The 24,959-nt window shown below is 41.5% G+C and overlaps 1 protein-coding gene across 1 annotated transcript in view; it reads left to right on the forward strand.

Annotated features, from left to right (window-relative positions):
- The window catches only part of COL6A5 (collagen type VI alpha 5 chain), a 127,829-nt gene extending 112,948 nt beyond the window's left edge, over positions 1–14,881 (forward strand). Inside the window, exons 37-40 of the mRNA XM_075547895.1 lie at positions 6,992–7,681; positions 9,296–9,392; positions 10,146–10,387; positions 14,862–14,881. Coding sequence (XP_075404010.1) covers positions 6,992–7,681; positions 9,296–9,392; positions 10,146–10,387; positions 14,862–14,881 — 1,049 coding nt within the window. The remainder of the gene's footprint in view (positions 1–6,991; positions 7,682–9,295; positions 9,393–10,145; positions 10,388–14,861) is intronic.
- Positions 14,882–24,959: the final 10,078 nt, after the last annotated feature.

The following is a 24,959-nucleotide window of genomic DNA, read 5'->3' on the forward strand; positions in this document are numbered from 1 at the left end:
TCACTCCATATATAAAACTATGAGGGGGTACCGGGAAAAAAAACAACCTAGAAAAAAGCTCAGCTGGGCAGAGCTTTTGTAGTACAAATTTTTCCTACTAGGAGTACATTGAGCAACTTCGTCTGAGTTAGTGCACCCAGTGGCGTTGCCTGAGAAGGTTCTCTCTGGTCACAGTGAATTTTTTTTTTTGTAAAAGCAGTTTCCCTGGAACCTCGTTTTTTGTGATGGCTAATTTAAGAGAAAGTGTGGCTGTGAAATTTTGTTTCTTGTTGGGAAACAATGCCGCAGAAATGGTTGTTACATTGAACACAGCTTATAAGGACAGTGCTATGGGGGAAAACCTCAAGTGCGCAAATGGTTTCCTTGCTTCAAAAGAAGTGAAATGTAAATTGATGACAAACCTCATTCTGAATATTTGTCAACTTCCTGATGGATAAAAATGTTGACAAAAATTCATGCACTTGTGCACAAAGACCGACTACAGACCATTGAAGGGATGAGGAAGTTATCTGGACTATCTCGGAGCTCAGTTCAGCGAATTTTAGCAGAAAATTTGGGAGTGAGAAGGAATGCTGCGAAATTTGTGCCTCGGGTTCTGACTGAGCAGGAAAAAGAGTGTCTGGTGGAAATATGCCAGACTTAGAAAGAAAAGCTCTGAAGTGGCCCAGATTTTTTTCCAGGGTGCCGAGACATGGTGCTATTCTTACAACCCCTGAAAGCACGCATCAATCAAGCCAGTGGGAAAAGCCATCGTCATCTCATCCAAGAAAAGTTCGCCAAGTGAAATCTAAGCTCAGATGATGCTCGTTTGATTTTCAACATAAGGAGGATAGTGCATTTGGAGTTTATTCCACTAGGTCAGACTGTTAATCACTCTTTCTGTTTAGAGGTTCTAAAAAGATTACGCAACAGTGTGTTAAAAAAAAGAGCCGGATTTGTGGCAGACTGGTTTTGCCACCACAACAATGCACCTGCTCACGCAGCCATTTCAATGTGCCAGTTTTTAGCCAAAAAAGAAGCATGCCTCTCTTGCCCCACCCACCTGACTCACCTGACTTTGTTCCATGCCTCTTCTTTTCATTTCAGCCAATGAAAAGGTACATGAAAGGAAAGTATGGAATTGCATATTTGACAAATGTATTAAGCATAATGGAGAGTACTTTGAAGGTGATAAGGCTGTTTTATAAATTTTTTTTAAGTACGTAGTTCTAAAAAAATTCCGTTTCAGAGGGAATACTCTCATAAACTCAAGATGGATCAAAGCCTAATTGTATATCCTCAAAGTCTCAAATTCATCATGGAAAAATAGAGATGAATTTTAGGACCCTAATAAGAGTATAAACACACTGTCAACCATACCTAGAAAATCACAGAGTAGAAGACAATCTTGAGGACTGGAGCATCCTCAAAATGAGTCACTTATGTGTATCCAAACCCAGGAACTGTGATGGTGTAGTGGTTGGCAGTTCTAAGCCACCAGCAGCTCTGAGGAAGAAAGAATGGGCTTTCTACTGCTACAAACAGTTAGAGCCTCCAATGCACACAGGGGGCTCATGATGAGTCAACATTGACTCCATGGCAGCGAGTTTAGTTTGGGTTTGCATGTATCCAAAGACCTCGCCAAAAGAAGAAAAATTGAGTCAACCGACTGGAGAAAACATGGTAATGGCATATGGACAAGGAACTAAGCTCTAAGAACTAGAGAAAACTGCAACGCCTCAATTAGAAAAAGACAATCGAATTTTAAAATGAACAGAGGCCAAGAAAGTGGAGAGCAAATGCTTTGAGAGTGATTAGGGCAAAGAAGGTATGGATGTGCTTTACAAAATTGATGTAGGTATATGTGTGGATTGTGATAAGAGTTGTATGAGCCTCTAATAAAATGTAAAAAAAGAAAAGAAAAAAAGGAAAATGATTAGGGCAAAGAATGTACAGATGTGCTTTATACAATTGATGTATGTATATGGATGGATTGTGATAAGAGCTGTATGAACCCCTAATAAAATGTTTAAAAAAACAGACAGTTCAAAGAAGACATCAAGCTGGCCAATGGACACATGAATAAATGCTCATGATCGTAAGCCATTTGAAAGATGCAAATCAAAACACCAACAAGATACCATCTCACACCAAAACTGATAGCAAAGCTAAAAAAAGAGAAAGAAACAGAAAATAACAAATACTGGAACGGGTGTGGAAAGATTAGCACCCTCATACACTGTTATAGTTATAGCTGGAGAATGGTATGTCGCTTCCTCAAACATCTGGAAGTAGAAATACCATATGACTCAACAATCCTTTTAGTTGGTATATACACTAAATAAATAGAAGCTGCTGTTCACAAAAGGATCTATGCACATCTGTGCTCACTGTAGTACTACACGCAACAGCAATAAGATAGAAATAACCTAAATGTTTATCAGTGGAATGATGAATAAAAAACTTTGGTATATACACACAACGGAATATTACACATTGCTAAAGAACAATGATGGAAGTGTGAACCACTTCATGACGTGGATGAATTTGGAAGGCATATGCTAAGTGACCACCACTTGCCTATAAGTTTGTCATACTGCGGTGGCTTGTGGGTGACTGTGATGCTGAAGGCCTGTCACTGAAATTTCAAATATCAAGAGGGCCACCCAAAGTAGACAGATTTCATCAGAGCTTCCAGACTAAGAAAAGGCTACTAAGAAGGCACAGGCTATCCACTTCAGAGCCATTGGCCACTGAAAGCCTTGTGGATGGCATCAAAATATGGTCAGTTACTGAACCTCATGAATAGAACAAAAGATTGTCAGTGGTAGAGCCAGATGATGAGTCCCTCAGGTGGGGAGACACTGAAAATATGACAGAGGAAGAGTTAGAAAATAAAAAAGGAATAACATAGTCAGCATATCTGTAACCGAAAGAACTAAAGGAAAAAAAAAAATCAAGCTTCAAGGTGTGATATTGAAATGTTCTCTGGGCAAAATACTGAACGACATGGGAAACATCCAATGAAATTAGCAGGAGTACACAGTTACTGTACCAAAGGGAACTAGTGGGCGTACAACCATTTCAAGAGGTAGCATTTGATGAAGAATCAATGGTACTGAATGAAGAAGCCAAGCTGCCCTGAAAGCATTCCAAAAACCAGGCTCCAGGAATTGACAAACTACCGACTGAGATGTATCATCATGCTGAGGAAGCACTGGACGCACTCACTCATCTGAGCCAAGAAATTTGGAAGACAGCTACTTGGCCAAATAACTTGGAGAGATCCATATTTGTTCCCTTTCCAAAGAAAAGAGATCCAACAGAATGCTCAGATTATATATCACTAATATCACATGCAATTAAGATGTTGCTGAGAATCATCCAGCAATGGTTGCAGCAGTACATTGACACGGAGCTGCCAGAAGTGTGGGCCAGATTCAGAAGAGGATATGAACATGGGATATCCTTGTTGATGTTGGATGGATCTTGGCTGAAAGCAGGGAATACTGTAAGGATGTTTACTTGTGTCTTATTGACTATGTAAAGGCACTGGGGAATCCTAACCAATTATGGATAGCCTTGAGAAGAGTGAGAATTCCAGAAAAATTCATTGTGCTCATAAGGAACCTGTGCATAATCAAGAGGTAGTTGTGGAAACAGAACACAGGAATATTTAGTGGTTTAAAATCTGGAAAGGTGTGCATCAGGTTGTATTCTATCGGTATTCTTATTCAAAGTGCATGCTGAATAAATCATCACAAAATCTGGATAACATGAAGAAGAATGTAGCACCAAGACTGGAGGAAGGTTTATTAGTAACCTGAGATATGGGGTTGACACAACCTTGCATACTGAGACTGAGGAAGACTTGAAGCCCTTGCTGATGAAGATCAAGTATTTCAGAATAGATTACAACTCAATGTAAAGAAAACCGAAATCCTCACAATTGGTCCAATAAAGTAGCATCATGATCCACAAAAAGAAGATCGAAAGTGTCAAGGATCCACAGTCAAGGTTCATGGAAGCAGCAGTCAAGAGATCACATGACACATTGCATTGGGTAAATCTGCTACGCAACACCTCTTTAAAGTATTGGAGAGCAAGGATACTACTTTAAGGACTAAAGTGTGCCCAACTCAAACCATGGTCTTTTCCATAGCCTCGTGTGCATCTTAAAGTTGGAAATTGAATAAGGAAGATGGAAGAAAAGCTCAATGTACTTGTATTTTGGTGTTGGCGAAGAATAGGGAAAATAACCTGGACTGCCAAAAGAAACATCTGTCTTGAAAAAGATACAATTATCTCACGTATTTTGGATACATTGTCAGGAAAGATTGCTCCTGCAGAGAGACATGGCAATGAACATGAGGAAGGGCCTTGGCGAAATGGATCGACACTGGTTGCAACAATGGACACAAACACAACAACTGTGAGGATGGCACAGGGCTGGGCAGTAGTTTGTTCTGTTGTCCATGGGGTCCTTGTGAGCTGGAACCAACTCAACAGCACCTAACAACAACAAACTGCAGATGGAGTTAGTTGATCACACTAGGACATTGTGATAAAAAGAGAAAATCAAGATAAAGGCTTTTAAAAACAAAAGAAACCGACTGATGTCTACCAGGCATGGGTGGGCCAGAGAGGGAAGGGAGAGCAATGGGGCTAACGTGAAGTTAGCTAACGTGAAGGAGAAGATGATATTCTACAGTAGAAGAGAAGCGGGGAAATGTACGGGGTGGGCAAATGGGAGGTTTGGTAAACTGTTTACATTGTTGGATTGTTGAATACTGAAATGATCACCTGAAATGTGAATCCCCACCGACTACATAATAAAAAAGAATGAAGCTTCTTTTATTCTACATTGAATTTGGAAGTGGGGAAATGAGAAGCCCGTAAATTTTACACATACTTATGACGAGAAAATCTCTTCAATGACTGCAAATGTACTACTAAAAGAAGAATCTGGTACATCCATGGCCACTTCTTAGTAGTGTGGGAAAAGAGATTATAAGAGCTTCTTAACAAGATGGTTGGTGCTCATCAATTAGAGCGGCCCACATCGGAGTAACTAGAAGTCCAGTTCCTGTTAACAAGAAATTGTGTGTGTGTGTGTGTGTGTGTGTGCATGCACACACACAGGGGTAAATAAAAAAGTAAGTCCACTAGAGTTGCAGTTCATACATGCAAGGCTGATTCTCAATGTGTGCGTGCATGTTTCTGTCACCCGCGGGTGGCTGCAGACAAGTTCTTTCAGTAATACGCTTCGTTGAGCCTTGTTTGGGTACCTTCCAGAAAACAAAAAAAGTGGTTTCCAAAAAGAGCTCAGAAGTTTTGTGACAACTGAAAACTGCACTGATGAAACAAAAGGCCAGGAAAGTGGTGTCAAGGAGGGTTGTTGCTTTTTTTTTGTCAAAACAATACATCTGTTTCTTCCTCAAAGGTAGCAATGGCTGGCTGTTCTACGAGAATTTTGTTGGGATGTCTTGCCCCACCTATCCCACCAGAACTCCCACTACATAATTTTTATACTACAGCTAAGTACAGTAATGCTTAATAAGTACACTGATCTAGGCCAAAAGTAGAAGAAAAGAGGCACATGATTGTACATAGATATCTAGGGGATACGCTTTTGACATTAATATAACTATACATGTAATCGGTCGTGGCATTTTTGTATTCTAGTTCCATATTAAGCTTTTATCTCTTTATTATGCATTATATGTTTATTTACTATGCATTATATGTTTATTTGATTTTGTGAAGATTAAATGACCAATAGCTGTAAATACCTCTACGACAAGGCCAAGTGCAAATGGGCGTCTACAAATTACCAGATTCACAAGCCTTCTTTTTTCATGCCAGAAAAATGCATTGACTACCTTCTTATTTTTCTGTGTGCTCTCACTCCCTAGCCACCATTCCTACAAATGGAGACTTTGGTCACAGGATTCCTTTAGAACTTGAAATATGCATCTGAAAGAAGTCAAGAAGCATACATCAGAGTGTAAATTAAAGCATTACTTTCTTCACTGAGAAAGCCTTGCACCAAAAGAAATAAGTCAGCTACACTAATCAGTATGCTTAGTAATATAATAGATCTACATCATGGTGCAAGATACAATCTCATTTTCTCATGTGCCAATAAACTGCTTATAGACTGTCACTCTGGGTAGCCCGGTCTTAACGTACGCCTTAGACAGGTTAGCACTAAAGTCACACTCCTTCTCATGGCAGTGCTCCATGGTCGTGTTTTGAATGTGTATCCATGCACACTTTGAAGATGTGGGTTCATTTCCAGACAACGACACTAAAGAAAATACCACAATAAAGCAAGTCACGTGGACCTTTTTTGTCTTCTAGTGTATGTAGAAGCTAGTTATACTATACTGTAGTTTATTAAACATGAAATACCATTATGAAAAGGTTTTAAATAGTGTGAGAATAACCAAAATGTGACACAGAGGCATGAAATGAGCACTTGCTGTTGGAAAAATGGAGCTGGTAAACTTGATGGCTGAGTTGCCACAAACCTTCACTTCGAAACGAAGCAGCATCTGCGAAGTGCAGTAAGATGTGCCGTGCGGGGTATGTGTCTGTGCCATAAGGAAAAGTAACTTTGACGTACATACTTTTCTCTTGGGGTTATTACGTGTAATTGATCATAGGCAAAAGTGTACTCCCATTTTTGTAGCTATTTGGGATCCGCTAAAAATAGCAGTACGTTTCTCATCTTGCATATATGAAAAGCAGTTGGGGAGCAGATACATCCTTGGGCAAAGATGTAAGATGGGTACTAAATAAGTTTGTGTTTTGTTTTTTTCTCATGAGATGGTGTCTAACTCTAGGTGCTCTTTGATGAAGAGTTTGGATAATGTATCGGGGAAGATACTGGGATTGATTAGCGATGTCTTCCATAAATGTGGGAAGAAAGCATAGACACACCCCATGCTATGTATTTGCCATCCTTATCCTTCTAATAAAAAGAATGACTTGAGTTATTCTGTTTTAGGTCAGGAAAATCGTGGCCGAAAAAAAGAATCCAGCCCAACGTTTGAACCCGGAAACGCTTCTCTTCAAGACCATTACATGGACGTGGCGTTCCTCATCGACGCTTCCCAGAGAATAGGACACAAAGAGTTTGAGGCAGTCAAAGCTTCGATAACCTCAATGCTTGATTACTTTTACATTGCCCCAGACCCTCTGACCTCCATCTTAGGAGATAGAGTGGCAGTCCTGAGCTACTCTCCTCTGGATTATATGCCCAACACTGAAGAATGTCCAGTCTACCTGGAGTTTGATTTGCTCACTTATAACAGTGTCTACCAAATGAAGCATCATCTCCAAAACTCTGCTCAACAGCTCAATGGAGATGTCTTTACTGGCCATGCTCTCCAGTGGACAATTGACAACGTCTTTGAAGGAATCCCCAACCCAAGGAAAAACAAAGTTATCTTTATAGTATCAGCTGGTGAAACCAACCATTTAGACAAAGAACTCTTAAGGAATGTATCTATGAGAGCCAAGTGCCAAGGCTACACTCTATTTGTGTTTTCCTTTGGTCCTACACACAATGAGAAGGAATTAGAAGACTTAGCCAGCCACCCATTGGATCATCACTTAGTCCAGCTTGGCCGAATCCACAAACCAGATTTGGACTATATCACCAAGTTTATCAAGTCCTTTGTTCATTTGATCAGACGTAAGTCCTTCAAGATTTTCTCCACTATTGTTTATGCAATGGATTTAATGTTTCTGTGTATAATCTGTCAGCAGATCTGGCTTCGCTTCGGTCAAGAGTAAGAACCCTGGTAGCATACTGGGTTATGTGTTGTGCTGCTAACCAAAGGTCAGCGGTTTGAACCAACCAGCCACTCCTTGGGAGTCAAGTATCCCCTGACAGATCTTAGACTCAAATGTGTCAACGAGTGCTCTGACGGTGCAGCAGCAGTTCTATGGAATTGACCCAATGGCAGTGAGTTTGATTTGGTTTTGGTCAATGAAGAGTGGTGGAGTCGAAGGCCATGGGTCCAAAACTCACTGCCCTTGAGCTGATTCTGACTCACCTTCACACTACAGGACAGGGTAGAACTGCCTCTGTAGGTTTCCAAGACTAACTTTAGGGGAGTAGAAAGACTCACATCTTCCAACAAAGACCTGGGTAAAAAATCATGAAAAACTCACAGAGAAAAATTGCAGCCTACTTAATCCTGAGCCTTATTATTGCACCTCAAAGTTTTTGCCAAGAAATCTCCATGTGTTTGAAAAGCGCTTTTAAAAAAAATCCCAATCTGACACTATGTACTATGTGCCAGGTGCTCCGCTAAATTCTCATGGATTATATTATTTAATCATCCATATAGTTCTCAAAGAAAAGTATTAGTGTTACCACTTTATGGATGAGGAACTTGATATTTGGTGATATTCAATCAATTTCTCAAAGGCTTACAGTTAAAGTTGTCTGATGCCAACACACCCCTACTCATTCTCACCTAAGAACTGGACTTTCCTGCATTCAACTGTACTTCAGTTACAAAATCCCTACCAAGACACACTCTGCCCAATAACGTCCCGTCATCACCATGCTCCAGCTGTTCAAGAGTTTCTATTTTATCTTGTCCTTGTAAGCTACAGTTCATTCTGACTTCACTTCTTATGAGCCATGGACACAGATCTCTTCTAGAACTTCTTCCCCAGACCACAGGCTCAGACACAGATAGGAGAGGGTTGGGGGAACTTCAAAGGTGACTGATGAGCCTGAACCGATGTTATCGTTTTAGGGCAGGGATATAGAGCAAACAAGTCCTGGCCTATGTGCAGGAATGTGGACTAGAACAGAGGCCTCCTTGAACGGTTGGTTTTCTGTAAGTCCTCCAACTTTACCAGACGTTCAGATTCCAAAAATGCCCCGCAGGGCTCACGTAGCCCCCAGGAATCTTAGAATTCCAGAGTTATGTGTACTGTCAACCTTGTAACATGCAAAAAGTAGTGCCTTCTTCCAATCGCAAAATAAATCGGGCAGGCATTTCACTAGGTAATAGAGCCATCGATCAGAGTCCCGTTTCAGAGGGAGAGAGATAAAAGAAGTTAAGAGATGTCTTTGAATACTATCACAAGCTTGCGATACACAGAAGACGGGAACTATTGACTCAACCATTGCAATATATCATTGACTGCACCAAGATGTTTTAATTTCAGGAGAGTACTACTATTCAGAGCCCTTAATAAAATCCATTTTTGCTTGAAAACACCTCCCACTGCAGAAGAAATTGAGCTGACTTTGGGTGATGGACTAATCACCCTACTCTTTCCTCAGATGCCATCAACAAATACCCCCCTACAGATCTGGGACCCAAATGTGTCAACCTCACCTCTCCCAACCCAGACAACGCTGGAACAGAATACACTGTACTGTGAGTTGATGAATTCACAGATTGGTTAGTGCTGTAGCTGAAAAAAGTCCTTAGGATATCATTTGAAATTAATGGACTTTCTTTGTTTTCAAGACACAAGTTTGCTAGTGTGTGTGCATGCACATGTGTGTGTGCGTGCACATCTGTGTGTGCATGCATATGTGTGTGTGTTTCAAACGCTCCTGGCTTGTCCTGACAACACAGATCTGCTGTTTGCAGCCAAACAGAATATGGGTCATATTGGAAAGATCTATGTTTCCTTTTCTGTTTCTTTTACCAAAAAAATAAGCAATAACCCCTTGATTAATAGATATCTAATATTGATCACTTCTAAACAGACAACTTATAATACTAAGGACTGGGTATAAAAATCTTATAGCAGATGAAAAACATTTTAAAAGCCATAAAAATAGAAACCAACAACAACAACAAAAATATTTTCCCTTTAATATACAGAACTCATGACAGTTTGAATTCTTTCAAGTACTTTTGTCAAAATACAGCTCTAAGTACTCAATAAAAATTCAGTGGTACAAATAATATTGGCCTTACAACCCAAAGACAAACATCTAATTTCCCTTTGGAATATTACAAAATTGCCCTTGAGTCAAACTTAACCCACAAACTACATTCAGACTATTTCAATCGCATGCGTTGAAATGGATTTATGTTACATGATCTTAAAGCATTTACATATAATCCTGCAAGGGACTTGGTTGACATACTGTTCGTCTCTTTTCTCTGTCACCTCAGCCATCATCCTGAAGTGCATGGAACAGATTCAGAGAGCGGTAAGCCGTTTGGTGAATTTGATTCCCAGGAGCACCATTTCTTTATAATAGGGAGCAACCACAGTGATGGTTCTGAGACCACGATTGATTTGCTGCAGAAATTCTATCTGCTCTTCGCAACTGGAGAAATGATTAAAGACAAGGAAGAAGCACAGTCAGAAGATGTCGCAGCTTCTGAAAATCATGAACCACACGGCAAAGCAGGTAACCTTGACTCCAGAGAGTTGTGAAGTCCCTCGGTTTGTTTGGACTTTCTCTGGTGAAGGATGAGCAATGAGAACTCACTGGCACAGATAGAAATGACTGGGGAGAGATGAAAGTGGGCTGATCATCTTTCTAGAGCTACAAGAGGTGAGGGAGAATTTGGCTTAGGAGGGGCAAAAAAAAGCAAGGTATTTATGTTGACACAGCCAGAACTAAAAATAGATGTCTTCAAATAACATGGAAAGAGCTAGAAAGCACTATGCTGAGTGATACAAGTCACTCACAGAAGGACGAATATTCACAAAAAGACAAGTATGACCTCACTCATATAAAAAAGAGAATAAACCGCAAATCTATAGACTAAAAAGCTTATTGGTAGCTACCAGAGGTTGGGGGTGGGGGAAGGGTGTCAACAGTGTTGAAAATATTACCTTAAGGGCGGGTAGGATTGCACAGCCAATTACTTTAATTATTGTCAATACGTTGTACCCCTGTGAAAAGCTGACTGGGCAAAAATTGTGTGAGAGATGACGTTTATTACAATGAAAACGGAAGTGGCTGCTGCCGGCGCTATATGGACACCCAAAGGCCTCATGGAGTTTGGTTCCTTGCTTTGGAGCTGTAGGGTCATGCTTTCCTGGGATAGCTCCGTTACTTTGTTTCATAATAATGTTCCGTGTTGTGCTCTATCTCCTCCTTTGATGCGTAATGCCCGGGGTCTTAAAAGTTTACAAATGGGCATCCAAAGCACAACAATGGATCTTTACTCTCTGGCGCAAACAAGGAGAATCAGGCCTGGAAAGAGGATGTCAACTGGGTGGCTCCTTGCTTCCAATTCCAGTTACCTCCTTTGCCCAAAGACCACGGACTGAAGGGCGCCTACTGACCGGTTACTGAACATTTCGATCAAAGATTTCATAGGTAAAAAATCCTGATCAAAGGAGGGAAATGCAGAACTCATGGGCTCCGATTTCTTGAAGCCATGAAATGTGGATGAACCCCTGGAATTTTTGCCCTGGAGTTGCTATTTTTTACTTAAACCAAACTAAACAATGGTTCAACTTAACTAAAAAAAAATTTGTAAGCCTGTCTTGAGCATTATACTTTTTTAAGAACTAAGCTCATTTGGCAGAGCAGCCAAGGCTATTGCTAGAAGAACCATATCAAATCATTCCTGGCATCGCAACAATCTACGTGTCTTTGTTGAAACATTTCAGTGCTCTTCCTTTAATTCCTGGAGCCTTGTTTTTGGTTAATGCCTTCAGTGCAGTTTGAACTTCTTCCTTCAGCACCGTTGCTTCTTGCTAATATGCCACCTCCTTAAATGGCAAAATGTTGACTAGTTCTTTTTGGTATAGAGACGCTATATTCTTTCCATCTTCTTTTGATACTTCGTGCATCATTTAATATTTTGCTCATAAAATCTTGCAGTCTTGCCACTTGAGGCTTGAATTTTTTTCTTCAATTCTTTCCGTTTAAGATACGCTGAGAGTGTGCTTCCTTTTTGGTTTTCTAACTTTTCACTTTTCATTATAGTCTTTTATTTTGTCTTCTGAAGTTGCCCTTTGAATTTTCTATTCAGCCCTTTGACTTGATCACTTCTTCAATTAGCTACTTTAGCTACTCTGGGATTAAGAGCACGTTTCAGATTCTCTCCCAACATCCACTTTGACCTTTTCTTTCTTTCTTGTCTTTTTAATGGCCTCTTGCTTTCTCCGTGAATGCTCTTGATGCCCTTCCTCAGCTCATAACAGGTAGAAGAGCCACATTGAAGAATTCACTGCCTCTGCTCTTGGTTTGGTGATATGTGGCCAGGTTTTCTACATGAAATCAGCCTGAGTCTCTGCAGAAAATATCAGTTGGGCTTTCTTCTTGGAAAGTTTAAATTTATCATTTGAAAATTAGAATTATTGTAGAAATCACCAAGTTCCACTATATCTTTTTACAGATAAGAAATGGAAGGAACAGACATCTAAAGTATCTTATCTAAGAATATATGTAACACTGAAGCCAATAGTGATCCATCCCAGCGATGCTTGTTCATAGTTATATTTATTAGAACACAAGTTAGGCCGTGGAAAGAGATAATAAAATCTATCTCTGAGTTATTGACCGTTGCAAATGATACATATAAAGCTTAAAGTAGACACTGTAACTGGCCCATAACCAACTAGAATTTTCTCAGTAGTAATCTTCAAAGCCTGGTCATTTAACAATTAAAAATAAAATGCTATTTGGGTAGCTTACTAAGCCTTATGATGCTTCGTTCACCTTTTGCTTTCACCCCAAATAATGAGTTTTCCTCTTTACCTGCCACTTTCTGGTATTTTCACTGTATTTATTGACTTCATTTACAGGCTTTCTGTTTATTATCAGGTTACATTTTCCATTTTTTTACATATTTAACTTTGTGGTTGAAAATGCACACAACAGAGCATACACCTGTTCACTAATGTCTACATGTACAATTAAGTGGCATGGACTACGGTCTACAAACCCAGCCTTCTTTCATGAGAGCTCTCCCACTGGATATTAATGGGTATTTTAGAAAGGGGGGAAGGTTTTCACTAAGTCTTTAGTTTTTTTTCATGGAGAACAGTTAGCAAGAGTATTTAATGCTTTTACTTGTGGTTCTGTGAACTGAGATGTGGTGAAGCTTTGTATCACAGAGTCTTGTATCTTAGAGTATCTTATAGGCCTAGTGTTTTAAGGAATCCTGGGGTCAGACCTGGGTTTGAGTCTTATTCCTGCAACAACTGGCCACTTGATCTTGCATCCATCACTTTGCCTCACTGAGCCATAGTTTCCTCACCTTGGGAGATGATCATTTGGAAGATGCCATCACAGCGATTTCCCAGGAACACACATATTTCAATTGAAAAGTGAAGTTTTCCTCTGAGCCTGTTCCCTCATATGCAAAGTGGGGGACCATAACAGAGACTATGACATAGGCTGCTGTGAGCAATAACGGAATGCAAAGTGCATCAAACAGCGCTTGGCATCAAGTAATATCGTGATAAATGTTAGCTATTATTCACAATGGCGCAATAGAGAGGTGTGAGATGACATTATTTCGAGGCAGGTTTATATTTGGTTCTCATATTAAGTAACTGAAATAGTGAAGAAAAATAAACCGCTGCGATGGCAGAATCAGCTACAAACAGATCAGGCCTTCCCGTCATGCCGGCTGGCAAGAGACCAGCATGGCCTTTGCCTAAAGTTTTGGTGACCAAAGGCAGAAGCTACACTTACATCAACACCCCACAAGTGGGCAAACCACACTTTTTCCCAACGGGGGATGCACAAATGACTCGCGCTGATCATCGGTGATGGACACCAATCAAGCTAAGTATTGCCCTAGAAAATGCTGATAAGATACCCCGGCTCCAGGACTGAGAAAGCCACTCTGGCAACAATGCTCTGGTGTGCTGCCTTCTCAACCAATCAAAGAAAGGCTGCGGCATTTACCTTCAACCATTTTGCCTTTCTATAAGTGAGACGTGGGGGACTGCCTAACAACGATGATGATAGTGATGGCAACATATGATATTATTGCTGATGATCTCAGTGCAAAGAATGCCGTCCTGGGAATGAGGAAACCTGGGGCAATTGGTGGTAGGATAAGGGTACAAAGGGGTGGGAGGTGAAGGCATATTTGGCCCCTGCTTTGTGGCAATGAGCCTATGAGCTGGAAGAAGTCAGAGGTGGTCCCTCTGGCCATGTCCTCATCTTTCTACACTAATCTGTGAGAGGGACAACCTGGAAAAACAGCAACAGCAAACTAAGAAGCCTAAGAGCTCTGTGAGGTACCACCAAGAGGAGCAACTTACATGTGGGGGGATGTGTTGGAGATAACCTAGATCAGCGGTGCCCACCTTCTGGAGGGCATTGGATTGACCCAGGACCTGGGTGCCGCAGGGAGGGGGCTGAGAGTGGGGCGCTGCAAAGGTAGACATATACATCTTATTCTCCATTGTGGGCTATAATACAAACATTTTTTCATTGCCATGAGGGGCACAAAGTAATTTTTTCCCTGAAAAAGGGGCGGTAGGCCAAGTAACTTTGGGAAACTAATTGATAGCTATTTTATGAATTGGAACCCTAGTGGCCCTGTGGTGAGGCATTGAGCTGCTAACACAAGTTCAGGGGTTCAAACCCACCAGCAGCTTCACAGGATGAAGAAGAGACTATCCGCTGCTTCTGTAAAGATTTGCAGTCTTGGAAGCCCTAGATAGGGCTGCGATACGTCAGAATTGACTTGATGAAAGCAAGCTTACCATTGGGGTTTATCATACTACCCCAAAGTAGGCCTCTGTTATGGCGACTGAAAGTGCAGACAACTTCCAGGGGAAAATGGGAATGTAGACTTGGATTTGTTTAGAGTGTGGTGTCAACGGGGTAACCTCAAATGAGACTTAAAAAAAATCAATGATATGAAAGATGAGGTTTTTTCTAATTTATTTTTATTTTGCAGCTATTGAAGACACAAGCTGATCCGAGCAGAAAGGAACACAGTGCTAGCAGCATTTGCAATCCCAGGTGATTCCAGCCAGAAAGGGTACCTCCTAGAGTTGGCGTGGCAAGTGGCACAGATTATAAGGCAAAGACATCCAGGAAACGAACTCAGAAACCAGGAAAAGATGTCATTTCTTCTGAGACAGCTGGCCCTGATGACTAACCAGGCCTTTTATTTGACCACTCTGTACAGCTTGGGCATCGATCTTGATGATGTGTAAACGATTTTATGGGGGTTTTTTTGTCATAATTTTTATCACCTCTAGGTCTAAAATTGGAGCCTTGAGTAAAAGTCATTTGAATTGAACTTTCCCAGGCAAGTCTTCTGTCTGTTTGTAGACTTGAAATGCAAGCCTTTGGGGTCAGTGCTGGCACCACCCCATGTCTCTAGCCCCTGGGGCTCTGTAGAACCCACGCCGGGGCGACAGCCTCCCTTGCCAGACCTTTGCCCAAGGGATGGGATGAGCTCAAAGAAAAACATTAGACAATGTTACTTCATAAACTACTATTTTATGCTTTAATGATTTTCAACATGCTTTGCTTTGTGTGTATTTGCTGTGAAGGAAAAAAAAAGAAAGAAAAATGAGATGCGAACTTGATAGGCACGGAGCTGTTCTGGGGAATCACAGTGTAGTGGATGACAATTCCTGAATTAAAAGTCTGTTCTGGAAGCTTGTTCTGTTCTTTATCCATAGCTGTCTTCACACTCAGATCCTGTCGTTCAGGCTACACATATTTGGGAAATATACATAAGTTATAAAAATAAGCCAACAGTGAAAATTGTTTTTTCAAAATCATTCTGTTTGTATAAGACGATAAGAAATTACCACGTCGAGTATGTATTGTATATATCAAAAGAAGGATGAGTAAGCATAATTGCATGCCCTCAAAAAGAAACTAGAGTGTCTGCATTAGCTATCCAGTTTCCAAAGTTTCTGTGCAGAAAATTACCCCTAAGTGAGTCACGGACACATTCTGTAACGAGACAATTCACTGTAGACCAACTGATCTGAATTACACAAGATCTATTACAGGAATTTTACTATCTTGTGGAGACTTAAATCCCGACTGTTGGCTTAACAGCTGAGTGCATTAACTGTATGCACCAGCCAGCGACTCCACAGTCCATATCGTCAGCAAACCAGCTCTTTTGCTGTTGAGTCAGTTCCAACTGGAGGGTAGTAGGATACCTCATAGGGTTTCCAAGGCTGTTAGTCTTTATGGAAACAGACTGCCTCCTCCTTCTCACTCATTAGAAGGGTGGCTAATGAGTTCAAATGGCTGATAGTCCAGTTAGCAGCCAAGTGCCTAGCCAATCTCATGCCATCAGGACTCCCTTTAGAATTCCTACAAACTTAAAAAACCACACCTGCTTTCATAGAATGGATTCATAGTTCCATCAATTCATGGTACCCCTAAATAAGGTTTCTAAAGTTGTAAATCTTCATAAGATCAGACAGCCTCATCTTTTTCCCTATAGCTGGTGTGTTTGAACCATCAACGTGATGCTGGCAAAAGGCTCCGTGCTTAACCTGCAGCACTACTAGGGCTCCCGATGGGTTTCCCTAAGTTGGAACCTTTTCACCTCTCTAGGGAGTCCACTGTGTCTGCTTTCAGAGCACTTCCCCTAGTCCCACAAGATCGGAGCTCCAATTCTAGGATGTTCTTTTGACTAAATTTCTTCTCTACCTGCTGCTCTCCACCTTGACACCTCTAGCATCTATCACTCCGTGGAATGCTAGGAATGCTGGAGGATTTCCATGACTGTTCTTCATGCAGGGAAAGACTAGTCTCTTTCTGAGTCAGGACCACATCCTGTTGGTTTGCCTCCCTGTGTTCCCCCAGCTTCCACTTCCCAAATTAAATGTGGATACTGTGTCGAAATGAGGTCCTAGGACAGCTGGAGGCTGTTTTCTGAACGCATGTGACTGATCAGGACAAGGGCATAGAGAGGGTAAGAAGAGCCAGGAACAAGCTCTGACTCATACCCCAACCCCCGCCCCAATTTCAACATAAACAGATGTTGGTATTGACCACGCATTAGTAGAACCTTTTCTCCTGCTTTCCAGGCTGTCTCAGTTTTATATATACACTGCCATGGACTATCATCTCACTCCAACTCTGGTGTCTCCTTGGACTAATGCCCTGGGAGCAAGTGTCTCCCTTCTACACCACCCTCCCAACCACACCTTCGAATTTCTACCACAGTCGAAGAAGGACATTGGACCACACCAGGTTAACAGAGACTGCTCAGTGGTGCCCCCTTCAAGTGCACCTAGGGTACATGCCAAACCTGACATACATTTACCCCTGGATCAGCTCTGACCTCCCATGATGGCGAAAGAGCTGAGCTGGCACCTGGCTCACAGGACAACTGTTTATGATCACTTGCAGAAGAAAATTTATGATTCCAGGATGGTAGACATTATGAGGACAAGTGAGCAGCACAAATCATCTTTTGCCTCTCAGTAATAAGCACTTCTGCCAAGTATAAACACAGTCCATTTAGATTGGCATAAATTCATTGATAAGTCTCTATGTTTTAAGACTGTTGACAGCCAAAACCAAGTTCCTAGCTACTCACAGTGTTGATGGCCATGACACCACATCACTGTGGTGTCTACATAATCTGGTGTTAATTTGGGACTTAGGAGGATTAAGAGTGAATGGGGTGGAACCTATTCTGTCAATCAGGATATAGCCAATGAGGCTTCTGTGTGGGCATGACCTTCTCCTAAGGATTCTGGGAATTCCTGGGTTTCCTCCTTGGAAGGCTGGAGAGACTCTCTCTCACTCCCTGGGAGACGCTCTACTGATAAGACTCATGGCATAATGCCCCGGGAGCTGGAGAAGCCACATGGACCCACCCTGATGGAACTAGACCTCTGGAGCCAGAGAAGCCACATAAAGACCCCTGCCAGTGCTGAGATGCTTACAACGCCACTGAATCCAGATGACTTCCAACTCACTGGCCTGTGATCCTTCTGCATTTGGCATCATTGCATGTGTTTTGTGAGTCTGAAGAGGACTTTATAGATTGGTATCAGATATATGGGCTAATAACAGACTTATGGGCTTGGACTGGGCTGGACGGGGATGTTTTCTCAATATTCAATTGCTCTTATATATAAACCTCTTTCATATATATATATGACGGGAATGTTTTCTCAATATTCAATTGCTCTTATATATAAACCTCTTTATATATATATATATATATATATATATATATATATATATATATATATATATGTATGTATCTGTGAATTTGTTTCTCTAATCTACCCAGACTAACACAATCACCTAAATGTCTATGAGAAATACAGAATCTCTGGGCTCCACCCCAAGTCCATTGGACCAGAATCTTTATTTGAACAAGATCTCCTGGTGATTCATGTGAACAAAGCATGAACAGCCACAGTGTTATCCTCACAATTGTTGTCATGCTTGTTGTCCATTGATGCAGATACTGTGTCAATTCGTATCATTGAGGGCCTTCCTCTTTGTCTGAAACCATCTATTTTACCAAGTATGATGTCCTTTTCCAGGACCTGGCTCTCTTGATAACAAAATCTCACCACCCTTGCTTCTCAGGAACATTCTGGCTGTTCTTCTTCCAAGACATTTGTTTGTTCTCCCAGCAGTCTTTGGTACTTCCAATGTTCTTCACCAACATCATAATACAAATGCATCAATTCTTGTCCGAGCTTTTCTTATTCTCTGTCCAGCTTGAACATGAATCTGAGGTGATTGAGAATATCACGGCTTGGGTCAGTCCTCAAAATGACACCTGTGCTCTTTGACACTGAAAAGAGGCCCTGGGCAGCAGATTTACCCAATGCAATACGTGATATTTTGGCTGCTGGACAGCAGATTTGCTTAATGCAGTACGTGATATTTTGGCTGCTGCTTCCATGAGGATTGAATGAGGTCCAAGAGAAATGAAATCCTTGAAAACTTCAATCTTCCCTCTGTTTATCATGAAGTTATCTCTTGGTCCAGGGGTGTGGATTTTTGTCTTCTTCATATTAACGTGTAATCCATAGTGAAAGTTGTACTCGTAGTTTTTTGTCAGTAAGTGTCCCTTATCCTCACTTTTGGCAAGCAGGGTTGTATCATTTGCATGTCACAAGTTGTTGATGAGCCTTCCTCCAAGCCTGATGTCATGTTCTTCTTCAGACAGTCAACTTCTCAGATTATTTGTTCAGCAGGAGATGAAATAAGTATGGTGGGAGGATCCACTTTTCACTCACACCTTTGACTCACACCTTTCCTGATTTAAAAACCCTGCAGCATATCCTTGTTCTATTCAAATGACTGCTTCTTGGTCTATGCACAGGTTCTGTATGAGCACTTTTAAATGTTCTGCAATTCTATTCTTCTCAATGTTATCCATAATTTGCTATTATCCACATAGTTGAATGCCTTTGCATAGTCAATGAGAGACAAGTAAATATCTGTCTGATATTGTCTGTTTTCTAGCAAGATCCATCTGACACTAGGAATGATATCTCTCTTCTTGCATCTCTGCACCAATATATTACACAAGGTTTCAGTGGCTAATCCGCAGAGGTGGGCTGCCTATTTCTTCTTCCAAGTCTATTATTAGTCTGGAAGCACCAATGAAACTGGTTCATCAAAGGTGACCCTACTGGTATTTGAAATTCTGATTATATACCTTCCAGAAACACACAAGCCACCACAGTATGACAAACTGGCAGCTCACTGGCATAGTGAGCTGACATAACCTGGTATCAGCCATTTGAATAAAATAGTCATATGATCTTCTAGCCTGGAAATGGCAAACTGGAAATGAATGGTGTCACAACTATCCTCAAAAAGAACATTTCAATATCTATGCTGACATCCAATATGTCAGTACTAGGATCATATCACGATCCTACATGATCATGATCCTACAAAGAGCAGTTAACACACTAGCATTAAAATTTACACACAAAGATCATTTAACATTTTAATCAACTTGTATATTCTAAACTGGGTAAAACACGCACTCCAGATACATCAAGGTAAGAATGCAAGAGATAAACATAACAGAGGTAAATATTGTTATTCCTGCAGTGGCAGTGATCTCTGAGTAGATGCATGACAGGCAAATGGGTTGAAGGGGAGGGGGAGGAAGAGTAGGAAAAATAATGACATATATGCATAGAAGTTGACAGAGGATATTTGTACATGGGTGTTTACTGTTGTTACAAATGGATGCAGTAGAGCACACAGGGGCAAAGGGTAGAGAAACATCTTGTTCATAACCTAAGATCTTGAGAGAATGAATCACTGGGGCTCGGTATTAAAGATTTGGGGGACAGCAAGGTCAGTTAACATAACACAGTCCACAAAGACTAAGTTGTAAAGTTGTAGGTTATATTTTGGGGTCTGTGTTAGACAGGGTTCTCTAGAGAAACACCACCAAGACACATGCGATTATATGTATATATAGTATAAGAGAAGAGAGATATGCAGCATGAAGGAATAGAAGAGCTAATTCATCACACAGCGGGCTCAGTACAGAGGGCTCACTTCAACTCACTGCCATGAAACACTTAACATACTGGAAGTCCTTCAATTCATGAGGTCTGCTGGGTCCAAGGTCAAGGAAGCAGACAGCTGAGTCTTCCGTAGAGCAATGCAGACAGTGCAGCCACAGGAAGCAAACAACAGGGTGGGTCAGCAACTATCAGCAAGACAACAGCATCTGACAGTCCCAAGCTCAAGTGACATATACACACGCAGGGTGGCAAAGCAGGTTTCAAAGGAACCTCAAGCTCTAGCGACATGATCTACTTGTTGGCAGTCCCACAGGTAGTGTAGGTCACAAGTTGAGGCAGAGAATTAACAGCTGGATGTTGGTCTGATTACCGGAGAGCAAGAGAGAGGTGGGGCTTGCCGAGCCATTTCTCTTTTTGCCTTCCAATCAAATGTGACTTTATTATCCCACCTATCACAGGGTCTCAAAAGTTCATGAAAAGCCATCTAAGGTGCAACTATTGGTCGTTCCCTATCTGGAAGAAAGAAGACTGGTGAAAATCAAAGACACATGGAGACAATTCGTACAAATGACTGCCACATCTTTCGTCTGCAGGGTGGTTGGTGGCTTTGCCTACAGATGTTGAAAACACCAATCAAATAGACACTCTCTCCATCCGTGTAATACTCAGCATGTGGAAGCTGCTAAAAGGAGGTTAACTACTATTCTACTCTCTGTCATCATTATCAATAAAATGAGGGGACTTGCTAACTTTCCCTGCTTATAAATTCTGTGATTAAAAATGTTGCACTCTTTGATGTCTGCTTTCTGTAACTCTGCAGCCGTGACTTTTCCTCAGAAGTAGTAGTGTTTCTACAAACACACCACACACACACACACACACACACACACACACACCCTGCCCACCCACCAGTGCTTTCCCCAAAGTACCCTGCTGGCTCTGCCTGTCTCCTGGCCATTCATAGTTACAACAGAAAGTTATCTCTGTGTTTTTGGTGATTCTCACAAGCAATAAATCAGGTCCATGTGCTGTGTGGTTTTGCTTCAACTCCTGCTGCAACATCTGGGTAAAATGCCACATCCTAAAGCAGAATGTGTTCCCTGAACACACGTGGAGTGATCAATGACTGAACACCACAATTTTAGTGCTGATGGTCTTGTTACGTTGTCTGACATCCCTGGGCTTAGGAGTTGTGTCTGAGACGCAACTTTGAATACTGGAAATGTCACGTTTTATTCTACTACTGACTTGCTATATAATATTGAACTGAATGCCTCGAGACTTCCGTTTTTCTCATCTGGGGAATGGATTAGATGTGTAATAAGTACATTGTGCGGTGGCTGCCTCATAACGGGTGCACACCAGAAGTTAGGAATCGTTCCTCATGTTTCGATGTGGACGCTGGCTATAACTTTGAAGGGAGGTTAAGGAGCAGGGTTGTGTAGAAGTTTACAAATTTTAATAGTAGCTGCACTGTCCTGTGTCATGGCTACCGTCATTTAAGTAGTAGATTTTAGCAGCAACTTTCAGCTCAGTGTTTCCTTTGGAAACCTTTTGAAGGTTCCCAGCACAAAGTGGCATGTGACCTCAGTCTCCTCCAGACTCACAACTATTTCATAGCCATGAGCTAACTTCATTACTCGTGGGTGTGCCTTGTATTAAGAGAGCTTAGATTTCTGAGTACTAAGTTTACAAAGGCTATGGTCTATCCCAGAAGCCATACGTGCATTTATGAGTCTCCACATACATTCAGCCTCCATTGAATGCCTTCTGGCCAGGAACAGGCATCACGAATTGCTTTGTCCTCTGATGTAATTGCATTAGAGTTGTTTGCTCCTACTGCCCTGAGCAGTCCAAGAGAAGTGGCATAGCCCTTGGGGATTTGCCTTGGCGTGCCCTTAGGGGCAATTGGGGTACTCCTTGATTAGAGGGTCCTGAACCACTGCAAAGTTTCTGGAACTGATTCGAGACCCCATTTGGGGTTATATAATTGAATGTTGGGGGTGTCAAAAAGTGACAACAATAAAAGATGTCTGAACACACAATGACAAAAAAGTAATTCAAAATCAAGGGCCTAGTGAATCAGAGGTGCGTGCCCATGTTGCATTGTGACTTCACCTCAGCCTTGGTTCTGAACATTCAATGTGACCTCGTGCCCCCCCGCCAAAAATCCCAAGAGTTAGATGTGTGTTCCTCTATACTACCAAAATCATTAACTTCCTTGAAAGTCGTGTTTGATTTGTCTATTTATTTGCTTTGTCTTTATCCTCGCGGTTATATAAACATTTCTTGGATGAAGAGGGATCTTGAAGGAAAAGTTGAAGAAGCCCTGCATGTGTGTCAGGATTGACTTGGTAGCAGTGGGTCATGGGAAATACAGGTGAAGATGAATATTAATAGGTTACATATAAAGCTCCGGGCTTGGGGCAGAGGCCCTGACTAGAAATAGGTGTTGTAGTGACGATGATCGCAGGTTGTGTGTTCAGAACCGAGGCTGCCAAGAAGTCCCATGATCCGCGTGGGCGTGTGCTGTCAGAGCACCTGTGATTCCTGACACCATTGATTGTGAATTACCTGTCGGTAGCTGCATAGCCAACACCTTTCACTGTTGCCAGATTTTGGCCACCCTCACATTCAGTTATGGAACGGATCAGGGGGCATAAAACACAATGTAAGAAACTCTGTTAAGCTAGCTAAGTGTCCCAGTCCCTGTCCTGTTCCCGCCCGTAACTGAAGTACTGATCTACCAGTCATGCTTCGTGACAGTGTCCCTTTCCCTCCTCTGTTCTTTTAAAGTCGCAGAATCTCTTCAAACTCTTTGCAGCCCCGAAGCCGCCGCACCCTCATACGGATGGTCTCCTTCATCTGGATGATGTGTCTGGGTCTTATTTTTTCTGCTGAAGACTCAATAAATGCCCTTCTTAAATTTGATATGAGATTCGGGGTCTCTTGTGTACCTCCAAACAGCCGTCATGTAAGATACCGCATCTCTCAAAGACCAGCACATCTGTTCTGATGACTTCTGGCAATGTTTGTCACCTGTCTGGTTGGAAGACTCTTCCTAGCTGCCTGGAGACATTTCTGACATCAGTATTTTAGTTTCTTTTGCATAAATTACCCGTGGGGTTAGAATAGCTTTCGTCTACGCAGGGTTTTAATTGTAACACTGTTCTGCCCCAGTCCCAATATTCCTTACCCATATCTTTTGCTGTAACTTTTGCTTTGAATTTTGAACATCTCCAAGGTTCTGAAAAGAAAAAAAAATCAAACTTAATGTAAGCATTTCTTTCTGCCATCCATATCTTGCAGCTTCTCCCCAGAACTAAGAAAGGTTCCACTCCTTGATTGGATCTCCCCCTCAGAAAATTGGATACTAATTCCCATCCACAGCCATCTCTTCTCCGATGCTTATGCTTTCATGCCATCCCTCCCTTTTGTAATTTAAAGGATTTCCGGAAGATTAATGTGTTTGTCCTCTGCCACGTTATACCAGAAGCTTGCTTCATATCCCCTTGTACAATATACAATATATATTTCTAGCATAACTTTGTATCTAATGAGACACTATCGGTGAAGCAAGAATACTGGCATTTGAATTCAGAAGGTGTGAGTAGAAATTTAGTTTCCTTGTCTTTAAAGAGACTTAGAAATAGCCATCTATGAGCCGTCAATGTCATTATAGTGGTTCGTGTCACTTAGGGCTAAATCAAAGGTAGAAAAGCCAACGTCCACACTCATTGCCATTGTCTATTCCTCCTCATTGTGTTCAAGTAGAACTGCTGCCTTGGGTGTCTCTGGCTATTATCTTTAGTAGAAGCTGATCATCAGAGCCGTCTTCCATAGCACCACTGCAGGAGCTTGAACTACCAGCCTTAATTAACAGAGGAGCACAAACCATTTGTGCCACCCAGGTGCCTGAGTCACACATAGTTTAAGCCTATTCCCTGTTGCTCCTGCAGCTACTCCTGCAGCTACGCCTGCCTCATGGTGGGGAACGAAAGATTGATGAAAGGGTGGGACCATTAATTCTCTTAGCAGAGCCACTTTGTTCCAGCAGTTTTCTCAAAGATAAAAAGTTATTACACTGGAACAGAAAGAGGGGGGGGGGAGAGAAAGAGAGAGAGAGAGAGAGAGAGAGAGAGAGAGAGAGAGAGAGAGAGAGAGAGAGAGAGAGAGAGAGAGAGAGAGAGAGAGAGAGAGAGAGAGAGAGAAAGAAGAAGAAGGAGAAGAAACTGTGTGTGAAAATTCCAAGTTTGCTCTTGTTCCTAGTCAAAGTCTGATTTCTCCTTAAGAATGGAGCTCCTTAGAAATGAATCTTAGATAGTTCCAAAGATAATTTATCTTTTCAAAATCTAACAGTAAAATCCCCCAGGAATAAGAAAGTATTAACTCAGAGCCAGGGTTGAGAAAGATAAATTATTCATGACTCATTGAAAGAGTTCTCACAAAATGTGTTAAATAATTATATTTGTAATATTAACCAGTGTTCTCAAATTCCCACATAGAGATCCAGACTAACGGAATTTCCTTTAATTTTAGGTACTGCT

The sequence above is a fragment of the Tenrec ecaudatus genome, chromosome 4, assembly GCF_050624435.1.
Source record: "Tenrec ecaudatus isolate mTenEca1 chromosome 4, mTenEca1.hap1, whole genome shotgun sequence".
NCBI classification, from domain to species: Eukaryota; Metazoa; Chordata; class Mammalia; order Afrosoricida; family Tenrecidae; genus Tenrec; species Tenrec ecaudatus.